General features: G+C 38.7%; 1 protein-coding gene across 1 annotated transcript in view; it reads right to left on the bottom strand.

Moving 5' to 3' along the window:
- The window catches only part of ARHGAP32 (Rho GTPase activating protein 32), a 254,003-nt gene that overhangs the window by 81,312 nt on the left and 147,744 nt on the right, over nt 1-24,947 (bottom strand). The window contains exons 6-8 of the mRNA XM_049778210.1: nt 22,337-22,423; nt 6,425-6,562; nt 4,055-4,147 (exon numbers count right to left, since the gene is read on the bottom strand). Coding sequence (XP_049634167.1) covers nt 4,055-4,147; nt 6,425-6,562; nt 22,337-22,423 — 318 coding nt within the window. The remainder of the gene's footprint in view (nt 1-4,054; nt 4,148-6,424; nt 6,563-22,336; nt 22,424-24,947) is intronic.

Raw genomic sequence — 24,947 nt, forward strand, 5'->3', positions numbered from 1 at the left:
ACCCAGAAGATCCCATATGCCAGGATTACTGCTCTTCTTCTACTGGCATGGCTGGGAATCTGGACAGCCAGCTGGCCAAAAGCCTCCAGGACTGACCAGTTAGTCCTGGAGACTGAGAGCCCCCCCATGCCAAGCTGGCTTTCAAGACCAGGTCTGGCATCTGAGCTCTGGGGGGATGGGGAGGAGGCAAACTCCTCCCCCATGCTTTTTCATACCGGAGAGGGAGGCTGCAGCTGGACCCAGACAATCCCACATGCCAGGATTCCTGCTCCTCTCCTACAGGTATGGCTGGGAATCTGGGAAGACAGCTGGCCAATGGCCTTCTGGGCTGGACACTTAGTCCAGGAAACCGAGATCCCCCCATGCCAAACTGGTCTTCAGGGCCAGGTTTGGCAACTGGGCTCTGGGGGGAGGGGGGAGGAGGGAAACTCCTCCAGTATTCTTTCTGGACGCCCTGCAGCGGTGTCTTTTCTTACTAATACTCATTTTTATAAAATATACTTTTTAAGCATTATCTAAAAATGTTCTTCATTCTAGACGGTTCCTAGGAAAGGAAACGGAATACCAAAGATTTGGATGATAACACTCAAATAGATCTTTAAAGTCAGTCTTTATGGACGTGACTTTCCGTACTGACTCCAAGCCGAAATCACAAACTCATATATATATAAACTCATATATATACACATATATGTGTGTGTGTATATATATATATATATATATATATATATACAGTATATAGCCCCTGTCATGTATTGCCTCTCCTCTACCCCTGTGTCTCTTCTATTCCCTCATCTCCCAATCCTGATCCGTTATCTTCCCCTAATTTAACCCTCTTTACCCTCAGTTCCTAACTCGGTAGGCACCAAGATTGACCTCCTGCCCCAACAGACCACCTTCCAGCTCCTCAGTGGAAGACACCCTCTGGGTCCCCGTTCTCATGCATCAGCAAAGAACTACAACCAGCACGCCTGCTGACTCATGCTCGATGGCCCCTCTCACCCCCACCAAATTGTGGACTGTTGCAGGATACAGGAATCAGCCTCAGCAAAAATCCCAGATCAAAGACACTATATGGTCTCGTAATGCAGCAAAGCATTTCTCAAACTCAATTCCAAGGCCTGTGAATCGAAAAGTACCTTGGCTTTTACTCCCCACAAGAATATATCAAAAGACTTCATTGGGAGTCTTATATTGCCTATGGAAGCTCAATTCCTGTATAACAAACAATACATCTTAAGATGTGTATTCCTGGGGGGGGGGGGAAGATGTGTATTCCTAAATATACAAGTAGCCTCCTCCACCACTTGTTTTATTCGAATACCTTTTCTTTTTAACTCAGTTTTATTTATTTGTTCTATTTTAATATATACATTTTTTCTCTATTTTTACCATTTTTGGTGCTGCTTGGTACAAAAAGCCTTGACTGGGATAAAACCTCAAAACAAAACCAGACGACAGAGACTGTGTGTGCAGCCTGTCATCCTTACCCAGAATAGCACCAGTAACACAGTATGACACCATATGTTTTTGTATGGGCACAGTAAAAAAAGGGGAAAACATAAGACACAGAAACAAGATCTTATCTTCTAGGGATAAGAACTCACTTTTTATAGCAGAAGGCTGCCTCCCATCCTGAACATGTGTCATATGGATACAATTATCCCCAGGAGATTGGACAGTGTTAGTCCAACCCGAAACCCCAGATCCCGACGTAGAAATGATACAGCTCCAGGCAACACCACCAGGAACTAAGCTCCATTGGGAGATTTATAACACTACTCTGGCACCAACTTGTGCCAGTTTTGATATGACAACGAGGAAAGGAAAACTTGACCTAAGATCAGGCTGTCCTATCACATCACCTAACACTAAATGGAAATCAGAAGAGATATCGTCCTTTGAACTGTGAAAAATAAGAGCACCAAGAACAGAAAACTGACTAAGACAACCGTGACTGAACAGAGTCTACCTTGGGACTAATAAGGAAAACCCTACCCTAGGCTATAGTCCAGGACACATAAAAAAACAACAACAACAACAAGATGTCTTATTGCAGAGGTCCAACTTGGACAACAGAGACTGAGCAGAACCTTTGGATCCATAATATCCTAGGCTTCGGCTTAGGGACTGAACGAAAACAGGGAGCAAGTGTTACAGAAGACTAAACACCACAACAATCTATCCTAGACCCTGACCTATAACCTGTGCAAATACCAAGATCGCTAGCTACGTGGCTTGATTTTCTCACACACAACCGAGAGGAAACTTTCCTGGCATCACTAAAAAGCCTTTGGGATGGGGTAATGAGTATATATGGAGCCAGGGGTTGATCCCATGATGGTATGCTTCAAGGATAAAGAAACCCTGAATTTCTTAGGCCACGGGAATTCCCTTTCTTCCCCAATGCTTACTGTGCCTATGCAAAAACAAAACAAAACAAAAAACAAAAACAAAAACAAAAAACCCTACCACTCCAGCACCCATACTTTTTCTTGTTTTGTTTTGATTTGTTAGTTTTTTACTTTATTTTCCTTCTCTTTTTTCTTCCACTTTTCTCATTCTATTTCACTCTTGTGGTTATTATTTAGAGATTTATTTTTATTTTTATTTGCCAGGTCCATTTTTTTTCTTTTTTCTTCCATTTTTCTTTCTTTTTTTTTTTTTTCCTCTCTCTCTTTCTTTTTTTGGTAGTTGTCACCAAAGTTTTTTCTCCCCTTTTTCTTATCCTTTTTATCTCCAATGATGGTGGAATAGATGCTCAATCTACAACAAGCTGTAAAGTGGAGACCAGTTGCACTAGCATACTGGGGGGTAGAGGAGGGAGATATGGGATGCATACTGGGAACAGGTGCGGAGGGAGGACAGCACTGGTGGTGGGAATGCCCCTCATTTATTGTCACTATGTACCATGAATGATGCAGTGAAAGATTTGTAATGCACTTTGGTCACAATAAAAATTAAAAAAAAAAAAGTACCTCAGTAAAATGTTAAATAGTAAGATGGGGCAATCAACAACAAGTAATACACAAAAGGGACCTGTTACACTAGCAGTCCAGGGGCTTAAGTGTGGAGGTATGGGTTGAATGCTCAGAACTCTGACAGAGGGAGGTCAACACTGGTGGTGGGAATGGATCTGATTCACTGTCCCTTTATGCCAGAAATACAAGTGTGAAAAACTTGAAATTCACATTGGTCTCAATAAAAATTATTTAAGAAGAGGTGGTTAGAGGTAAAAAAAAAGAAGAAAGAAAGAAAGAAAGAAAGAAAGAAAGAAAGAAAGAAAGAAAGAAAGAAAGAAAGAAAGAAAGAAAGAAAGAAAGAAAGAAAGAAAGAAAGAAAGAAAGAAAGAAAGAAAGAAAGAAAGAAAGAAAGAAAGAAAGAAAGAAAGAAAGAAAGAAAGAAAGAAAGAAAGAAAGAAAGAAAGAAAGAAAGAAAGAAAGAAAGAAAGAAAGAAAGAAAGAAAGAAAGAAAGAAAGAAAGAAAGAAAGAAAGAAAGAAAGAAAGAAAGAAAGAAAGAAAGAAAGAAAGAAAGAAAGAAAGAAAGAAAGAAAGAAAGAAAGAAAGAAAGAAAGAAAGAAAGAAAGAAAGAAAGAAAGAAAGAAAGAAAGAAAGAAAGAAAGAAAGAAAGAAAGAAAGAAAGAAAGAAAGAAAGAAAGAAAGAAAGAAAGAAAGAAAGAAAGAAAGAATAAGTCTCTAGGGGTGTGAGAAAAAAAAGAATAAGTCTCTAAATCTTAAATCAATTGAAATTCAATTCAGTCAATTGAAAATGTATATTCTTTGCTAGATGCACATATTTTAACACAATAAAATAATAAATTATAGTATGTTTCACAAAATTAATTTCTTGGATTATAAAGATATTTCCTGCAAAGACAGATTTGTGATAAAATAATAATAGTAATAATTAAGAATAGCACACCTATATTTTTCAAAAGATGAGAATACATTCTATTTGCTTAATGAAACTCAACAATTATCAAAATGAAATATTAAATTTCTTAAGTAGATCACTTTAAAAATAAACTTAAATAAGAGTTGAATAAAGTAATACCTCCATCCAAGTAAGAGCAGGTCCACAATTGATCTTGTTGCCAGCAATAGCTGAAAGGCGGGACAGGTAAGCCATGAGCATCTGAGTCACTGACTATAGAGAAAGAGAAAATTCAGTAGTAACTAAGACGGCAGATGACCTGCATGCAAGGGAAAAATAGTATAAACTGGTGGTTTCAAGGCTGGGGGGTGGGGAGTGGGGGGTATACACAATCTGCAGATCTGTTGTAAGCATCTTCATACTAATGGAGGATTTTCTGGAATACCATTCAGTCCCATGAACTGCAGCAGTGGACACAGATGCAGAGTTCTCTGCCTTATGGAGAATTTCTTCTTTTAATTTTTCCCATCAAAGGACACACTGTTTTATAGTTTCTTTTCCTTTATTTTATTTTTGCCTTTTCTATTTTCATGACATTTTTATAGTTTCGCCATACTGGCAGCTTCTCCTGCCACTCTGAAGGCAATGATAACCTTTCTGGCCTTTGGCTGATCTTTTTACCTCAGGCTAGTCAACTAGTCTAGGAATGTAGGGACCAAATATTAGCTGACTTGACAAGCTCATGAAATCAGAAAGTGATGCAATTTTTGCATCGGGAGGGGGAGAGGGGGGGGAGGGAGACAGAGAGACAGAGAGAGACAGACAGAGACAGAGATAGAGAGACAGAGACAGAGAGACAGAGAGAGACAGAGAAAGAGAGAGAGACAGAGAGACAGAGACTAGGCAGAGATAGAAAACAGGAAAGAATGCCTTAATGTCTATTTTCACCTTCTTCCTCACCTGCCTTGAAACTGGCAGTTAAAAAATTGCCAGGGCTTCCCCTCAGGAATATTTTACATCTTTTAAGAGCCTATGGCCACCGATGAGATGTCTAATGTCACTACAACTCTTATTCTTTAGAGGAAATAAAAAAAAATTTTGTTCTCTCATAAGCTTGATTATTTTCTCTATTTTGTACTGTTTTAGACATGTGCCTTTTTATCAAAAAAATTAGCATTGAATGTGCATGAAAACATGCAAACATGCTTTTAACTTTCAGGGATGTTCTGATAATAAGTTAAAGTTACCGCCAGCTACTATTTTCTCATATCACTCTCTGAAAGAGCTGATGTAGGACCTTTCAAGTTCTTCTCTATGATTCCCAAATACCACCAATCAACTTCATAGTTTTTCTTTTGTGGGATATATACAAACACATATTTATTTACCGAGTTAAAATTGGATAACATCAGAGTTTGTGTTTCAGAATATATTGTAAATCGAGTGTATCTTTTTTACTTTTTTCTCTTCAAAATCAAATTGTTCTACTATGTCTACCACCAAAGTGCCCAGATCCTTTTGGGGGACAGAGCTGTTGAGCCTATCCACCCTTTGATTTTCCTGAAAATTTTTAGGATCATTCCTAGGATTTCCTAGGTCTCCTTTTCTATCTTACTAATTCTTTCTTCCATTTTTGTCAATTTTCTAAGTGTTCACATTTGTTACTACTGAAAGTCATTTAAAGGACCATATGATCATTCCTAAAAGCTCTGATTACTTCCTTTTCAGAGAGTTTGTTCTCACTCCTGGATAGGAGCCTTTATATTTGAAAACAATGGCAGGGCTTCTGAAGACTCAGTTCTTCTGTTTATTCATATTTTCCATATAAGAGTTTTAATCTCCTTGTCCTCTGATCTCCTTTTGTCTGGTTTGTTTGTTTTGGAGTTGGAGCCACTCCCAATGCTGCTCAGAGCTTATTCTCAGCTAGGTGCTTGGGGATCTCTCCTGGTGGTGCTCAGGGATAGAATCCAGTTGGTGGCATTTAAGGCAAGTGCCTTACCTGCTAGATTAGCTCTCTGATCTAGTGTTTATATATTTTTATGGTAAATAACTTCACTACTGTCTCATAATTCTAACCTATCTCCTTTAAAATATACTATACAAATTTTGATTTCCTGGGATTTCTTTCTTTTTACTTTCTAATATTATAAAGAGCCTCTTATTAAAATAATTTTGAGCTGGGGTTGAAAAGATCAAGAATCTTTCCTCTTAAAATAATTTTGTTATCACTAAGGGTTGAGCCAGGGTCAGCAAGTACCTTAACCCTTGTATAAACTCTCCTGTCCCATGGTTGACATTTTTTTCATTTTTTATATTCTATGTGAAGAGCAGTCTGCTCACACACAATGCCCATTTTATAATGAGGAGAGTGTATTCATTATAAGCATATATACAGAATCTATGTTATAAACCTCCTATATAGCATTATTAATTTTTTAATTATTAAGTAGTTAACTTCAGAAATCTTTCTGAAGTGTCAGGAATCATCCTGCGTGGTTGAAATGCCCGACACTATCTTGTGACTGATTTTGTTGAGTATGAAATGCTTACCTCAGGACTGTCCCTCAGGGCATCGGAGCGGGGAAGTTCTGAGAGCTGCGAGAACCTTCTGTCATAAATACACAGATGAAGGTGTTTATCAAGGACCCGGAAATCTTCGTAACTTCTTTTAACAATCCAGCTTTTGCCCTACAGGTAAGAAAAAGACAGATAATTTGTCTCTCTTAGAAATTGCTTTTGAGGGCCTGGAGAGATAACACAGCAACATTTGCCTTGCAAGCAGCCGATCCAGGACCAAAGGTGGTTGGTTCAAATCCCGATGTCCCATATGGTCCCCCGTGCCTGCCAGGATCTATTTCTGAGCAGACAGCCAGGAGTAACCCCTGAGCACCACCGGGTGTGACCCAAAAATCAAAAAATAAAATAAAATAAAATAAAATAAAAAGACCCATTAAAAAAAAAAGAAATTGGGGCCGGGAAGGTGGCGCTAGAGGTAAGGTGTCTGCCTTGCAAGCGCTAGTGTAGGACGAACCGCGGTTCGATCCCCCGGCGTCCCATATGGTCCCCCCAAGCCAGGGGTGATTTCTGAGCGCATAGCCAGGAGTAACCCCTGAGCATCAAACGGGTGTGGCCCAAAAACCAAAACAAAAAAAAAAAAAAAAAAAAAGAAATTGCTTTTGAATCAGGCCATAATTGCTAATGTTATTTGGTTCACAAGCCTTTGTCTCTTCTCCCAAAATGCTTTTATTAGTGGGTAGTCAGTAGTTAACTCTGAAACACTCTAGGAGTTATCTTCCATTAAAAAGTCAACAATAGGAAATACGATAGATTTCTCCATCAACTTCCAGCTGCTTGTCAAAGTCCACTGGCCATTTGGAATTCAAAGTGAGACAGCATTGAACCCTGAGCCACAGGAATAATACTATGATCATTTTCTGAGGGAGAATATTACCAAAAATTAAAACCCAGTACTGAGACTGGAAGTATGGTGAGGTTAAAAAAAAAAAAAAAGCACAGAAGATTTCAGCTTTCTAAGCATTTTAGATGCTTGCACCATCTAGAAAACCCATTATATCTATATGCCCACTTCTTAGAATTCTTTCTCTGCTTAACAGTAGTACAAGGTCACTAAAAAGCAATCTCCTAACAGAGAACAGGCACGAAAAGACTGGCTTCTAATTCTCTCTTGAACCTATTTCCAAAAATCCACATTTTACAAAGAAAAACAGCATCATTTCTCACCTGGAGCAGCCCTATAAAACTCTTTCTCTCCAATCTCACCCCCAACCAATTCCAATGCAAAGACAATAAGGTACAGTGCCACAAAGGCTTCAAACTCACAAGGATTTGGCAATGGTGAACTGACTGAGCACTACTTAGATTTGCAATTCAATTTTATAAAGTGGATTTCAGTTTAAGAAACTGAAGGAAGTTTAAAAAGCCTCGAGAGCCACCAGCTCAGAATTGAAAAAATATGGGGTGTGTGTGTGTGTGTGTGTGTGTGTGTGTGTGTGTGTGTGTGTGTGTGTGTGTGTGTGTGTGTGTGTGTGAAGCTCATCATTGGCCTCAGGCAGAGGGAGCAGAAGCAGAAGGGATGGGAGGTGCCTCAGTGCAGGTGTCCACACACTAACAGGATCAACTTGTCTGACTCTTTTTAGGGCTGCTGTTTCCCATGACGGAGACAGAGAATGATCCCAACTCTGTCACTCAAGGGACTGTGTGAGTGAATAAGATGCCAGATGGAACAGACTTTGGAGGGAAAGACTGAGGAAATGGGGCCTTGGTCCCTATTTACAGAAATGCTAATGCTCTAAATCTGGAATAGATTGCTCTAATTTTGCTGATGAGCCTGAAACTGGATTAAGTCCAAGTATATCTGCATATCTCATGACTTGCATCATCTGGGTCTCCTAAATTTGCAACCCTATCTGGTCCTTCACTTTGCTAGGCTGTTTACAATTTATAGGCTGCTGCTTCCCTTCTGTTATTTTGCAAATGTTGTGTGCTAGAGAAAATCCCTTACTCAATTGTTTTCTCCAATCCACCACTGCCTGCTACATCAAGTTTTCCTTGATTGCAAGGGGTTAATATTGGTTCCTTTGGAGTAGCCAAAATAAAAAGTGATGATGATAATTAAATATAAAACAGCAAATCATCAGTTAAAATTTTAAAAATGCCGGGCCCGGAGAGATAGCACAGCGGCCTTTGCCTTGCAAGCAGCCGATCCAGGACCAAAGGTGGTTGGTTCGAATCCCGGTGTCCCATATGGTCCCCCGTGCCTGCCAGGAGCTATTTCTGAGCAGACAGCCAGGAGTAACCCCTGAGCACTGCCGGGTGTGGCCCAAAAACCAAAAAAAAAAAAAAAATTTTAAAAATGCCATGTCCATACATGCTTTAAAAGAGATACAATACTTGAACTAATTATCGTCAAAGGCATTTATTGCCACTTTTTAGTTTCATTATCAAAAATTACTGAAAGCATTAATTCCCATTCTCTAATGTCTTCTTTAAAGATGAAAACTGTTATCAGGCCAAAAATGCAAGTTTTATATGTTTGGGATATTAGCATGTGTTCATAAGAAATTATGGTCCTGCCATGTGGGATGCCGGGATATCAGCCACCGTCCTTCTGCCTCCATGCTATCCCTCCCGGCCCCACTTTATTCCTTTAATTACGTCTTTTATTTAATCTTTTTTTTTTTAAAGAAACTCTTTTTTCTTTTGATATGTCTGAGCATATATATTTTTAGTTTTTGTCATGGGTCTGTTTTCTTTTCTCTCCACCCCCAAATCCACCAGCAATATAATGTAGCACCACTTCTTCCTGCAAAGGCATATTAAAAATAGGGTAAATTTTACGTGTAAAAACAAGCTCTTATCTACTAGGGATAAGAACTTATACTTTTTTACAACTCAAGGACATCTCCCACCCTGAACGTATGTCATGTGAACCAACCTAGACTCTAGGGAAATAGGCACCGACCATCCAGCCTTGACTCCTGGATCCCAGACATAGAAAAGACAGAGTTCACAACAGCTCCAGGAACCAAGTCCCTCCAGGGCATTTATAATGCTGCTTTGACACCAACATACGCCAGTTCTAAATTGATAACCTGACAATGAGGAATTGGGAACAACTAGATCTTAGAGCAAGTTATCCTTCCTCACCAGCCAACGATAAGACAAAATCAGAAGACATGCCACCCTTTGATCTGTGCAAAAACCAAGATTGCTTATACAGATGACTGGTTGTTACAACCAGGACTAGTCAGTACGCATCCCGGGACCAGCAACAACAACAAAAAGCTCTAATCTAGCTTTTGGTCTATAATCTGTTCAACAAACAAGATCTCCAACTCCAGAGGTCTGACTGAGACAACCACAAGTGAATGGGTCTTCCAGAAACATAACAAAAGACTCTATCCCAGGCTCCATCCTAGGAGCAACATAATGACCAAGAACACCAACTACAGAAGATGAATTAAAACGTGAATTAAAAATTAAATTAAAAATTAAAAAAATTAAAAATTGTGAAGAAGCAGAACTGCTAGAACCACAAAGAAAGCCTTCATCATAAGCTCCATTCCTTGAGCTGCACAGTCACCAAGATCTCTAGATACAGAGGACTGATTTTACCATCCATGATGAAGCAGAAGTCTTCCATACACCACAAAAGCACCAAGGAAAGAGTAAATAATCATGCAAGGAGTCTATAGTTAACCCCATGACAGTATACTTCAGGGGTGGAGAAACCCTGTATCTTGACCTAGGCCAAGGGAATTCCCTCTATAATATCCCCAATAGTTATTGTGCCTATGCAGGGAGGAAAAAAGAAAAAAAGCACAAAATAATCATTTTCCCACATATATATTTATTGATTGATCTATTGTTTTTTTGATGTCCTTATTTTGGTATAGATATTGAAGGTGATGTCTCCTTTTTTATTTTATTTTATTTTATTTTATTTTATCTTATCTTTCTCTTTCTTTTTGCACTCCGGCATGATTTGATTTCAGAACCGAGACTATTGTGAAGTGCTTGTCTTTATTGCTGTAGTGCTCACTGGATATTTAATTTGACATTTCTTTTTGTATTGTTACGGTGTTTCAATTACCTTTTTCATGTCCTCTCTCAAACTGAGGTTGATAGCCTCGGACTCCGCCCATTTTCAGCATATTTTATTTTATTTTATTATTTTTTACCCCATTTTATTGCTTTTCTTTCCCTCAAACAAAACCACATAACTTGATTTATCTAGCTCAGCCTCTCAAACAGAGGGGGAAACAAGGGAGGGCACCAGGACCAAACAGATATATGATCACTAATAGTAAGCTAGACAAAGAGGGGACCACCTACTCTAGCAGCCCAGGGGGTGATATTGGAGGATATGGGTTGCAGAAAGGAAACGGGGATGGGGGAGGACAAATTTGGGGATGGGTATTCCCAAACTGTATTCCCATTCAATGTTAATATGTACCTAAAATATTACTGTGAAAGATATGTAAGCCACTGTGGTCAAAATAAAAATAAAAAAAAATGCATCCAGAAAAGTTTAAAAAAAAAAAGAAATTATGGTCCTGAACTTGTATATAATGTCTATCATATAAAACACTTTTGATAAAGTGAGAAATATTCTACTTATGTTTCAGGGTAACACCTCACAGTGACTTGACACTCTGCATAGATCCTGAACATTTACAGATTTACCACTTCCTGGAAGAAAGGAGCAGCTTGGCTCGAGGACCAGGGCATCCCAATTATGACTGGCTAAGAAGAAAACAGAACTAAAAAATAAATTTAATTAAGCTGCTAGAAAGGATGTCAGATCACAGAAACAGCCCAATACATGGGAGCTACACTGGGTTTTATCAATTCAGAAATCTTTTAAGAATATACTGGAGCTAAGGAACCAAGTTTCTAAACAAAAACTCGGGTTTTTTGGGTGACATCCAGTGGTAGTCAGGGCTTACTCCTCACTCTGTGCTACAGAATCACTCCTGGTTGGTGTTAGGACCATATGAGAATGCTGGGACTGAACCCAGGTGGGCTGAATGCAACTCAGGCACCCAATTCAGGGGCCCAACTCATCTAAGCTCAGGGCTTATTGCTAGCTCTGCACACAGGAATCACCCCTGGCAGGCCTAGGGGATCATATGGAAATCTGGGGGATTGAACACAGGTTAGCTACTGCAAGGCAAGACACCCTACCCAATGTACTATAACTCCAGTCTCCTCTCCAATCTTTTTTTTTTTTTAGCAAAACAGTGAATGATCACAAAAAAGTTCATCAATTCAAAAGAACATTTATTCATCAAGGATTGGTTGTAAATCCCTATTGGTTAAATTATTCATTTTGGTTTTAGAAAGTAAAACTTTGGGGCCGGGCGGTGGCGCTAAAGGTAAGGTGCGCCTGCCTTGCCTGCGGTAGCCTTGGACGGACCGCGGTTCGATCCCCCGGTGTCCCATATGGTCCCCCAAGCCAGGAGCAACTTCTGAGCGCATAGCCAGGAGTAACCTCTGAGCGTTACCGGGTGTGGCCCAAAAACCAAAAAAAAAAAAAAAAAAAAAAGAAAGTAAAACTTTTACATTCTGTGTCATTAGGGGTTGGAGTGACAGCACAATGGGTAGGGAATTTGCCTTGCATGTGGCCATCCCAGGTTTGATCACTGGTATCCCATCCCAGGTCCCGACCACCACCAGAAATGACCCAAGAGAAGAGCCACGAATAATCCCTGAGCATTACTGGGTGTGGCCCAAAATCAAAAACAGAAAATTCAGTAGCACTATATTAAAAAATCCATGAGCCCTGGATGACGTATTTTTTTGTTTCCCTACTGCCTATTAATCACAAAACAAACAAACAAATAAATAATAAGGGTTGGAATGCTAGAACAGCAGATAATAAGGTGCTCGCCTTGTATGCGGCAGAACCAGATTCAACCCCTAGTTGAAGTTTGCAGTCCTAATGACTATTAGTGGTCCCCAGAGCACTTCCAGGAATTATTCCTAAGCACAGAGCCAGGAATAAGCATCATAAGATGTGACCTCCACCCCCTACAAAGCAACAGAGCTGAATTTTTCATCTCTAGCCTGAAGGCAAATAGGAGTCCATAGTGATCAACTGTAAACACCTCTAACCCTTCAGCTATATTAGCTGAAAGAGCATAATGACCTAAAAGATTTGGTATGTTCACATTTATTTCTCCTTTTGAGCCAAGGGACTAAGCTTAGCAGCCAATTTAAATGAAATGTGGTCATGCCTGGTATTTGTTGATGCCTGGTATTTTCTAGAAGAGAAATGAGCTCAGTTTCTAATTCCTTTTCCACATGCGTTTCTTTAAAAGAAGAAATGTTCTCTCTTGACTGTAAGATGTTATATGGACTAAATGTGACTCCTCCCAAATTCCTGCAATCTTGCCCTACAGAACCCTTAGGAATGGGATTAATACCCTTTAAAAAGCCCTGAAAGACCTTGCTCTGTGCACTCTGCCGTGTGAGAGTACAAAGAAAATTAGACAGTCACTGGAAAGAAAGTTCTTGCAGAACTTTACACTGCTGCTTCTCCAATCTCCGAATTCCAGAACTCAGAAAGAACTGTGAGAAAAGACAGCCTACTGTGTCTAACTCACCTAGTCTAGGCAGCAGCCAAACTGAACAAGACATAAGTTACCACCAGTACCAGAAATTTAATTTTCCCCATAACACACTGTCTCTGCCTGTCTGTCTGTTCTCTCTCTCTCTCACTCACTCACTCACACACACATGCACACAAACAATACAGAGAGAGAGAGAGAGAGAGAGAGAGAAAGAGAGACAGAGAGAGAGAGAGAGACAGAGACAGAGACAGAGAGAGAGACAGAGACAGCGAGAGACAGAGAGAGAGACAGAGAGAGAGAAGATCTCTAGACTTCCACCACTGTGAGAGGGTAAAGAAGGGAAGAAGAACCCCAGGAAAACAGTCATATTAGGAATGCAAACTTTGAACTTTATACACACCAGATCTACTTGTTAGGCAACTCTTCTCAATCTCAGGTCACAAAAGAGGTCAATCTAATCTCCTGGAGTTGTCAGGCAATAGAATAAAATAATACATGCAAATTTATCATCCAGTCTGACAATCCAGTAAATATTAGCTGATACATCATTTTCTTACTCATCTTCCTGGCATACACACAAAAATACCTCTCCTGTGTACTCATGCCATGAATATTACAATCTGCCATGCACGAATCAAAACAGAGAACTAACAGTGTGGTTGCAATGCTTCACATGTACTGATATTACAGTGATCCCCTCACTGACAGAGGTCAGATTTAGAAAGGTAATTAAAATCTGTAACCTGATGTACTTGGAAAGCTCTAAGATTAAAATGCAATCATTGATGGTAAGATTGGAGTAACACACTTGTATTTAACTCTGTGTTCCACTGCCCTATATTTATAATTTCCTTAAAAATGAACTAAGTGAGGGCATGTAGTAGAAAAGCAGCTATAGGACGACATTTTGACACAGTCAGATTTCTGAAATAATCTTTTCTGTCCATTTAAAAAGTAATTGCTAGACTTTCATTTTATATGACTTCTGAAATTTTCCTACAAATCTACACTTGTTTTAGAGTAAAAGGATAAAATACACCCATCCCTTACAGATATGTACTTCCTACAAAATGAAAAAATTACATCACTTTTTGTTGATTACTTAGGACTATTTAATGGCATCACTAAACCTGAAATAATCATTTAAAAATATTCCAGTATAGAGAAAATGGTATATTTTTAAATTTTTGCTTTTTTAGCTTATTTACAAAATGTAAACATACTTCACAAGGGCCATTTCACTTTTAATGAGTTACTTATCCCACCTGCCAATTTTACTCTATAATACAGCTATAATTGTTATAACCCTTATCAAAGTTGGAAAAACTTACCAATGTGCAGAGCAAATCAAACCCTGGAATGGAACTATTTGCCCTTTGAGAGTTAGAAACTGCTTAGCTCACTCCAATTAAGAGAAAGAACTCTGGAAGACCAGTGATATGGGCTCAGTGGTCTAGAACCTGCCTAGTATGTGTTAGGCCCTGGGTTTGAGTCTCAACATGGAGGGCAAAAAAATCCTTGACTGCACTCTGCAGTGGTGTGTTAAATTGTTTATTATATTAGGGCATTAGTTTTCAGCTAAAATAAGAAAAAGATTAATATAGGAAAATAATTGTGAAATTAATTATTGCAAATGTATTTTGTCTTCTGTTATTTGCTTTGCTGCTTTAATATTCATTTCACTTGGCTTTGTCTTGTCAAGTGCCATGTAATGGTGAGAAGCACAAACAGAAAAGCAGCTATAGGACAACATTATGACGCAGTCATATTTCTGAAATAATCTTTTCTGTAAATTTAAAAAATAATTGCTAAACTTCAAGTTTCCTCTCTGGTTGTAAGCAGCATAGACCTTCCCACTTGTCCTTAATATAGAAGGCTGAAAAACTTGGAAAAGGGAAAAAAAAGTCTTCAAGTTCCAGCAAAGAAACAAGGCAAGTTTCTGCTCCCTCCACTCCCAACAAGGGATTAACACAGATAGCACAATGTATCAGACAAAAGTCCACAAGCAGTAAGCTCTGTGGGAACCAGCTTAGAGAAGAAAAACCTGCAGGTGTTTAGAGAAGCTGTATTCATAACTTCCCAAATAAAGAAGCAATCACAATATCCTTCAGAGATGAATGATAAAGGAGACACTGACACATCTAGAGAGCAGAATACTACTCAACAATAAAAAGAAATAAGCTATTGAGCCCTGTAAAAAATATGGAGGAAATATATATGCAAAACGAAACTTAAAATGCAGAAGTAAGGGGTCGGAGCAGTGGCGCAAGCAGTAAGGCATCTGCCTTGCCCGTGCTAGCCGAGCATAGACTGCAGTTCGATCCCCCAACATCCCATATGGTCCCCAAGCCGGGAGCGATTTCTGAGCACAGAGCCAGGAGTAACCCCTGAGCATTACTGGGTATGGCCCAAAAACCAAACAAAGAAAAAAATTGCAGAAGTGAACAAAGCATAGCAAAAAGATGCATGCATATAGTTGACTTCCAACTACATGTCTTCACAGAAAAGGCAAAATTATAAGAACAGGAAAAAAAATCAATAATTGAAAGGGGTTTAAAAAGGTGGGTAGAAAAAGGGGAAATAAGAGTTTTAGGAGATTAAAAATTTTCCATTCACACTGTATAATAGACAGATTTGTCATTATAAATTTATCCAAAACCAGGTCAGAGGGGAAGGCGCTTGCCTCGCACGTGGCCAACCTGGGTTTGAACTCAAACAACACATATCCCTGATGCCCTAAGTGCCGCCACAAGTGGTCCTTGAGCACAGAGGCAGGAGTAAGCCCTAAACACCATTGCGTGCTCAAATATAAATAAATAATAAATTAAATTAACCAATTAAAAAAAAAGAGCTCTTACTTCAAATTTCCTTCCAGTGAGAAAAAGAAAACATTTCTAAAAGTAAATAATGAACAGACAATGATGGTTTTGTACTCTGAAGCGGTAAACAAGAACCTATTTCAGCCAGGGTGGCCAGGAAAAGTCCCTCCCAAGAGCCAGAATCTAAACTCCCTGTGAACTATAAGAGGATGTCAGGCACAGCAAGTGGGGCCATACTGGCCATACGGGTGATCCAAGGGCAGGACTTGCTTACAGGGAAAACCAGAGGTTCTTTCGGGCTCTGACTAAAAGTGAGAGTCAGCAGGGCCCAGGAGTGTGAAAGAACAGTCATGCCAGGAGTGTGAGAGAACAATCATGACAGGTTCTCAGTCTGTGGAGGTTATACTATACAATACAGCTTAAAGGATGATAAATTCCAGGCTGCAAATAATGTTCTCCCCACACCCAAAAAGCACCACTTGGGCTGGCCTGGTTCAACAGACATGAAAGGAAGGGGTAGCCAAGAGAGATTTGTTGCTATTTCTGAGCGTGATCTCCATCCACGTTCCTGCAAGTCAAATCCCTTTATTGGGGGAGTATTTTCTGACAGGAATGAATGCCAGAGATTATCAAAGGGTAGGAGGTCCAGTGAGAAGGATAAGACAGCCTGGCCTGGCCCCTCCTAGCTAGAAGACTACACACGCCACCTACCCCCTCTGAGTGACAGCTGACTCATCTGTTCGATGCAACAGCAGCCAGATAGGAGCTATGAGGTTTAGTTTAATTACAAGGTATGGTTGGAAATTTCCCCCTACATTTTGTTCATACACATAGGCTTTAAGAATGTTCAGACTCAACCCCACAGCCTCAGAAGAAGTGGTTTCTAGAGGGAATTAGTGTAGGAGAAATATAAGACCAAGGCAAACATTTCTGATTGTGGAATTTCAAGCATGGTAGCATCTGAGTACAGGAAATAGTTGGAGGTGAGAAAGCACTCCCTTAAAACCAACTGTTTACCCCAACTACTAAGATATAAAGGAGCCTTTGGTTTACCATGCATATTTATACTAAACCTGATTCTCAGAAAAAGTAAACATATAACATGTGAATTCTGGTTAAGATACAATTCAGTTCCACTAAGAACCATTACTTTCATCTACTTTTAAGCTTACTGTGAGACAATTATAGAATGTGGACCATTTTATTAGTTATTCTTACACTAGTGGAACTACAGAAGAAATATTCTTGCAAGGTCTAAATTTGCCATTTAAAAATTAACATTTAAGACCTAGTGCTTGCCTATTTACCAAAGAATAAAACAAGTGCCTTAACTCTCACTGCTGTTAACAATACACTTGTAGGGCCCGGAGAGATAGCACAGCGGCGTTTGCCTTGCAAGCAGCTGATCCAGGACCAAAGGTGGTTGGTTCGAATCCCGGTGTCCCATATGGTTCCCCGTGCCTGCCAGGAGCTATTTCTGAGCAGACAGCCAGGAGTAACCCCTGAGCAATGCCAGTGTGGCCGAAAAACCAAAAAACCAAAAAACCAAAAAAAAATATATATATATACTTGTAAATGCATATTCTATATACAACTGTATATTTGTATATGTTATTTGCATACAGTTATATAATTGAATACAATTAGTGCCAGGGTCTATTTGAGTCTTGCTTAAATTACTGAATTTACAAAATTTGGAACAATAAAGGGCTTTTTATAAAATTATCCCTACTTGAACAGTCTTGAATTTTCTAGGAGTTTCATCAGTTTTTATTGATTTTAAGTTAAATACATTTGTGTTTCCTGAAAAGTGAGAGGATGCAGAAACAAATGTCAATATATTTTTCAGGAGATGGGAAAGTCAGTAGGATATTCAAGAGAGGGAAAATTGCTATTTGTGGTCATAGCCATGATACAAATGATTTCTTCATGTACACAGCACATGGGATTGTTCTAGATGACATTTCTTTTTCTGCTTACTAGGAGAATATAATGAACATATCTGGAAAGAAACATGTTAGGCACAACATGCCTATATACTAGTTGCATTCTAAATAGTAAGTTATATGAAAAGGAGAAAGATGTGAGTTTAAGCAATGAATTAAAAGTTCTGTACTTCAAAGCATCTATAAAAATAACTTTATCCTAGGGCTAATTAATAAACCTTGGAGAGACACCAAGATGTCTACATGAGATATGTATGTCAGGTATCTGTTCCAATTCCTTTGGGTCTATGCATTACCAGCTGTTACATATTTTTACTATCAATTGGCCTGGAATTGTGCCCAGTTGGCCTGGATGATCTTTCTCAGTAGCTCGGAACACAAGCTTCCTCTTAAAGCCATATTATAATATGTTTGCAAGCAGAGCTATAATTATATGTTAAGCACTATCTAGAGCTTGTACTGAAAGCATGCAAGGAAACCAGATGGTCAATTCCAGTGCATGTCTACAATTCTTGGTTAACATTTGGGATATGGGTAAGTTTCAAAGTAGTCAACTAAGTATACATCATATTTGAATTTCTTTCTTGGAAAACAAAAAATAAACCACAAACTACAACATTAAAAGTCTTTTTTTTTTTTTTTGCTTTTGAACCACACTGGGCAATGCTCAGGGTTACTCCTGACTCTGCACTCAGAAATTACTCCTAGCAGGCTCGGGACCATATGCGCTGCTGGGAACTGAACCTGGGTTTTTCCCAGATCAGCTGCATGCAAGGCAAATGGCCTACTAAAAGTCAAACTTTCTGTTTTAATTAATTTGTTTTAATTTTATGAGCTTGGGGAAATTACTAACATTCATGACCCTTAGACTAAAAAACCTTTAGATCTAAAAACAATTAGAAATCAGATCATTTGCCATAGAGTTTTATGAGAATTAAATGACAAAACACATCTTCATGTTTTAATATATGTATAAACGAGCCACAAAAATTAAGCTAGTGAATTTGGACCGGTTTACATTTCTGAGTTCACTATTAAAAATGAAATAACAATTTCAAGAGTAAGACAAAGAGCTTAATTTTCAAGTCAAAATGAAGACTTATGGAAATCGTCTCTTATTCACAGAAAGGAAAAAGATGACAACTGTTTACTTTGCCATTTATTCTGATAATAAACAAGGAACACTAAAGAAAATGAACTTCAAGTGCACAAAACTAAAAACTAGAAACTATCAGCTATGATACAGGCCAATAAGTTGTTTCTGAGATGAATTGATTAATATCAGTAACTGTGATTTTCTCTAAAGAGACTAATCTGTCTCTCTACTTTATTCTCCTTGGTGAATTCCAAGGAAATGCAGAAAAACTGCCAATGAGGAAACTGAGGTCCCAGGGTGCCTCTGCAAGCTAAGATGTCCTTTCATTCTGGAGAACCAAGGAGGAATCTGGATCTTAGCTTCCTCATTTGCAAAATTAGAGGGTTTAATTATTAGTCCCTAAGTATTTTTTTTTTAAAAAAAAAGGCATGATTCTAGTTTATGTCTAACATATATGGCAAGAACACAAAAGGTAAGGCATGGGAATGCATCAATGATTATTTACAGAGTCGGACAAAAAAGTGTAATAGCATGATTACAATGCTACAAATTACTACTTAGATGTAAGAAATAGCTACCAGGTAATCTAAAATTATTTAAACAGCTTCACAAGGTATTTACAACCAGGAAATTGCCTAACTATCTAGGTCACAAACTCACAGAAGTATAATCAAATAGCAATTATATATTCTAACATGAGATACAAAATACCAATCTTCGCTTTTCAAGGTCTTTTATTTTTAAAAGTATTTTTTACATAATGTTTTACAGTAATAAAATATTTGTACAGCTGGAAAATTTCAAAATTATTAGCAAGAAAGAAGTTACTAAAATATTAATGTAGAGGGACTAATAAATTCATCACTGACATATTAACCATAATTAAGATATCTTAAGATATAAGATATATATAAGATATATAAGATATCTAATCTTAAGCATCTATAAGATACTCTATATCAGTGGTCCTCAAACTATGGCCCACGGGCCACATATTGCATTTGTATCTGTTTTATATCTTCATTGCAAAATAAGATATATGCAGTGTGCATAAGAATTCATTCATAAGTTTTGTTTTTACTATAGTCAGACCCTCCAATGGTCTGAGGGACAGTAAACTGGCCCCCTGTTTAAAAAGTTTGAGATCCCTGGTCTATATGATATCTTTCATATTTATTAGTAAGAACATATAAAAGAACTTGATATTTTCACTTATAATTAATTCACTAAATAGTATCTTAAAAAATAAACCTGAAAGGCCCAGAGTTGCCTACTTTGTATAGCAATAAAGAATTGTTTATTCTTTATTTATAGCAATTATTGCTATACAAAATTAAACTTAACTTCCAATCCTATATTCTAATACCCTTTAATAAAAACTCTTTTCTCTAAAGGATTTCTTTAAGATCTCCAATATTTCCCATGTGAGGTTAGCATGAGAACCTCTTATTATTATTATTATGGATTTGGGGGGTCACATCCAGCAGCACTCGGGAGCTACTCCTGGCTCTGTGCTCAAGAATCACTCCTGGTAGGCTCTGCGGACCATAAGGGATACCAGGGATGGAATCATGATCAACCATGTGCAAGGCAAATGCCCTACCCACTGCGCTATTGCTCCAGCCCTATGAGAACCTTTTATATTGTTGGATTTGTTTTAAAAAATTCAAATCCATGAAAAATATACTTTGAGAACAAACATACTTTTATCATACTCTCTTGCCCAAGAGAAGTAAAAAAATCTTTGGGGAGAAGCTTTCATCAAAAACACTTGCTTCGGGAGGCATCAAGACCAAACAGGTGCAAGACTACTAAGTAGTAGGTTAGATACAGAGGGGACCACATATTCTAGCTGCCCTGCGGGTGAGGGAAGAGGAAATGGGAGGTAGGACAAAAACGGAGGTGTAGGGAGGACAATTTGGTGATGGGAATCCCCCCTGATTTTATGTAAATATGTACCTAAAATATTATTGTCAACAATATGTAAGCCACTATGATCAATATAAAAATTATATTAAAAAAAAACCAAAAACACTTGCTTCTTAGGTCTGGAGTGATAGCAGTGAGTAGGGAGTTTGCCTTGCATACAGTCAACCAGGGTTCGATCCCTGGCATCCCATGTGATTACCTGAGCCTGCCAGGAGTGATTCCTGAGTGCAGAGCCAGGAGTAACTCCTGAAAATACTGCCAGCTGAAGCCCCCAAAACAAACAAACCAAAAAACCAAAAACATTTGCTTCCGTGAACAGACAATGGCCAAGGAAAACAACCCCTTAGATGTTATTATCAGAACTCAGGCTTCCAAGTTAGGAAGTGAGTGAGAGGTGGAGCACAACGAAGAGACTTGGGACAGTGGTCAGGATACTGACACACAGTGGGAACACAATACCACTGTACAGTGAAAGCAGAACTATTAGTACTACTGGAAACCATGTCACCCCAATAACACAAGACTAAACTAAAAACCTAAATGAAATACAAAAGAAAAAAAAATACTTGCTTTAACAATGATTCACTGATTCAAAAATAAAGGAACTGAATTGCTTACTCAATAATAGTACAAATGTTTGATTTGCTTTGCTTTCATCTTGTGGACCATACCCAATAGAGATCAGGAGTTTCTCTCCCAGCTCTATGCTTGGGGATAACTCTTTGCAGAACTTAGGAAACCAGGTGATGGTGGGGATCATCTCACATCTGGCAGTGTGCAAGCCATGTGCAGTGGGTTTCTGCTCTCTCTTGTGTTACAAGAGATACTTTCAATAGTCTGCTCCTTTACGTGACTAATACATGATGAGTATCAAACTCACTTTTATATTATCACCAATAATTCAGATATCTATATATATTTATGTGTGTGTGTGTGTGTGTGTTGCTCTAAACAAGAATTCTCATTGAAAGGGCCAGACAGTACAGTGCAGATAGGGTGCTTGCATTGCAAGCAGCTGACTCAAGTTCACTTGTCAGCATCCCATATTATCCTCTGAGCACCACCAGGAGTTATTCCTAAGTTCAGAGGTAGGAGTAAACAAATTCCTGAGCAGCACTGGGGGAGGCCCAAAAGTTAAAACAAAAATTTTTTAGAAGAATTTCCATTTAGGTTTTCAAATGAATAGGTCGTTATAATATAAATCCTCATAAAATTAACAAATGCTTTAATTCTAAATGTGTGTAAAAAATTGCAATATGACTGGAGAGACAGAATAAAACTCAACTTGTTACTAAAGCCAATGTTGAAAGCCTTTAAGTGTTTCTGGAAATGCAGAGAGGAAATGCCAAGTTATCATCCAAAATGTACTCCTGAAAGGATGGTATAAAGACATTTGTTTCTCTTTCTGACGGAGTATCATTAGCTTCTTAACAACAGACCATTAGTGACCAAATTTCACTTCAATGCTGTGTGTCTTTCTGGGGATTCTATTAGACAATGTGAGAAACACACTGCAAAATGACTCAAAATCGTCTTGTCACATTTTATGTAAAGTGGAGAATACATGTGTCACGTACCTGACAAGCAATGTGTACGAGGTAGACCAGTTCTTTCGATTCACAGCCATTTTTCAATACTTCATTCTGCTCTTCTGAAAGTGACAGCTTCGTGACAGAAGAAAAGAAAGCAAAAGTTATAATTAATGACGAAGTATAAACTACACACACAAACAATATTTGCCATCTTCACATTAATGTAAGATGTGCCACATAATTGAACTCCATTGCTTAAGGAGATAAATTGAGAAAACTCAGGATTTTAAATGAATGTTTCTAAGCATTATCTGTCCTTTATACCTAATCTACCATAACTTGTCTGGCATAACTACCAAAAAAAGTCAATAAATGCATTATACTGTGCATGCAAAGGCCTTTGTGTTTGTTCTCAACACCACAAAAAAGTGGATGGGACCCAGTGGCCAAGCAATCTCAGAAGCATTGAGTAGTGGTGTTTGGGGGGTTTGGGGGGAGAGTGAGGGAGTCTGATCTAAATACCCAAGCCAAAGTCAACAACAACAGAATCAAGAGACCCAAACTATAACAAGCTAAACACAAAATGGACCCGTTGCACTAGTAGTCCAGGGAGCTAGGGGTGGAGGTTTGGGATACATGCTGGGAACTTTGGTGGCAGAAGTCAGCACTAGTGGTGGGAAAGGCCCTAGTTCATTTTCACTATATGCCTGAAATACCACTGTGAAAGACTTGATATTCACAATGGTCTCAATAAAAAATAAAAAAAGTAATAAAAAAAGAAAATCCTGGGGCCAGACTAATGGATAATACAATGGATGAGGTGTTTGCCTTGCCAACCCAGGTTCCATCCCCAGCATCCCCTGTAGCACTTCCAGCAGTGATTCCTGAGTGCAGAGATAAGAGTAAGCCTTGGGCATCAACAGGGAAACCCCATAGATATAGAAATTAAAAAGGGGGGGGGAATAATCCTATAATCTAGCCCCAAAGTTGTTAGAATTGGCATACTAATTTAGTCAGTAAGGGACACAAAATCTACATAGCAACTCTATATAATAATAAAATAGCTAAAAGCACAAAAATTTCATTTAAAATTGTACCCAAAAGAAATAAAATACACTAGAATTTAACAAGGAGGTAAATAATTGATAGTTTAAAAAGCTGATGAAAGAAATTAAGACACAAATAAATGAAAAGAATTCATACTGTTAAACTATGCTTTCACTCAAAGCAAATCCGGCAGTGGTCCTCAAACTATGGCCCGCAGGCCACATACTGTATTTGTATCTGTTTTGTTTCTTCATTGCAAAATAAGATATATGCAGTGTGCATAAGAATTCGTTCATAAGTTTTGTTTTTACTATAGTCAGACCCTCCAATGGTCTGAGGGACAGTGAACTGGCCCCCTGTTTAAAAAGTTTGAGGACCCCTGGATCAATGCAATCCCTAGCACCATTATAATGGCATTTTTCACAGTAATAGAAAGAACTAATATATATATGCCATCATAAAAAACACAGAAGAGGGGCCGGAGAGATAGCATGGAGGTAAGGCCTTTCATGCAGAATGTCATTGGTTCAAATCCCCGCATCCCATATGGTCCCCTGTGCCTGCCAGGAGCGATTTCAGACCGTGGAGGCAGGAGTAACCCCTGAGCACTGCCGGGTGTGACTCAAAAACAAAACAAAACAAACACAGAAGAGTTAAAGTTATCTAAAGCAACAAGATCAAATACATATGCACACACTTCTTAATTTTATTTTTATTTCATCTGGGTTTTGGGGGTCATACTTCTTAATCTAGAAGTAAATTTAGGAGGGTTTACTTCTAAATCTGCACTCAGGAATTATTCCTAGTGGTGCACAGGGGACAATATGGGATGCTAAGGAACAATCTAGGTTGGTCATATGCAAGGCAAATAACCTACTGAATTATCATTGCAGCCCACACTTCCACTTTAAATTACATTACAAAGTTATATAAATCAAAATAGCATGATATTGGTATGAAAACAGACATGTGAAACAATGTGAGTGAATTACATAGGCCTAGGATGAAAGTTGGACATGTACAGTCAACTATTCTCACCAAAAGGGTCAAAGGTACATAATGGGGGGCCGGGCGGTGGCGCTGGAGGTAAGGTGCCTGCCTTGCCTGCGCTAGCCTAGGACGGACCTCGGTTCGATCCCCCGGTGTCCCATATGGTCCCCCAAGAAGCCAGGAACAACTTCTAAGCGCATAGCCAGGAGTAACCCCTGAGCGGCACAGGGTGTGGCCCAAAAAAAAAAAAAAAAAAAAAGGTACATAATGGCGAATTGATAATCTCTTCAACATAAAAGGAAAACTAGATATATGCAAACAGCAGAATGAAACTGGACCTTTATTTACATCATACTTTATTTGCATCAAAAACTTAACCATTAAGACTTAACCCATAAAATTCCGAGTAGACAAACAGGTAAAAAAAAAGAGGGGCCGGGCGGTGGCGCTAAAGGTAAGGTGCCTGCCTTGCCTGCGCTATCCTTGGACGGACCGCGGTTCGATCCCCCGGTGTCCCATATGGTCCCCCAAGCCAGGAGCAACTTCTGAGCGCATAGCCAGGAGTAACCCCTGAGCGTTACCGGGTGTGGCCCAAAAACCAAAAAAAAAAAAAAAAACA

This window comes from Suncus etruscus, chromosome 8, assembly GCF_024139225.1.
Source record: "Suncus etruscus isolate mSunEtr1 chromosome 8, mSunEtr1.pri.cur, whole genome shotgun sequence".
Lineage (NCBI taxonomy): Eukaryota > Metazoa > Chordata > Mammalia > Eulipotyphla > Soricidae > Suncus > Suncus etruscus.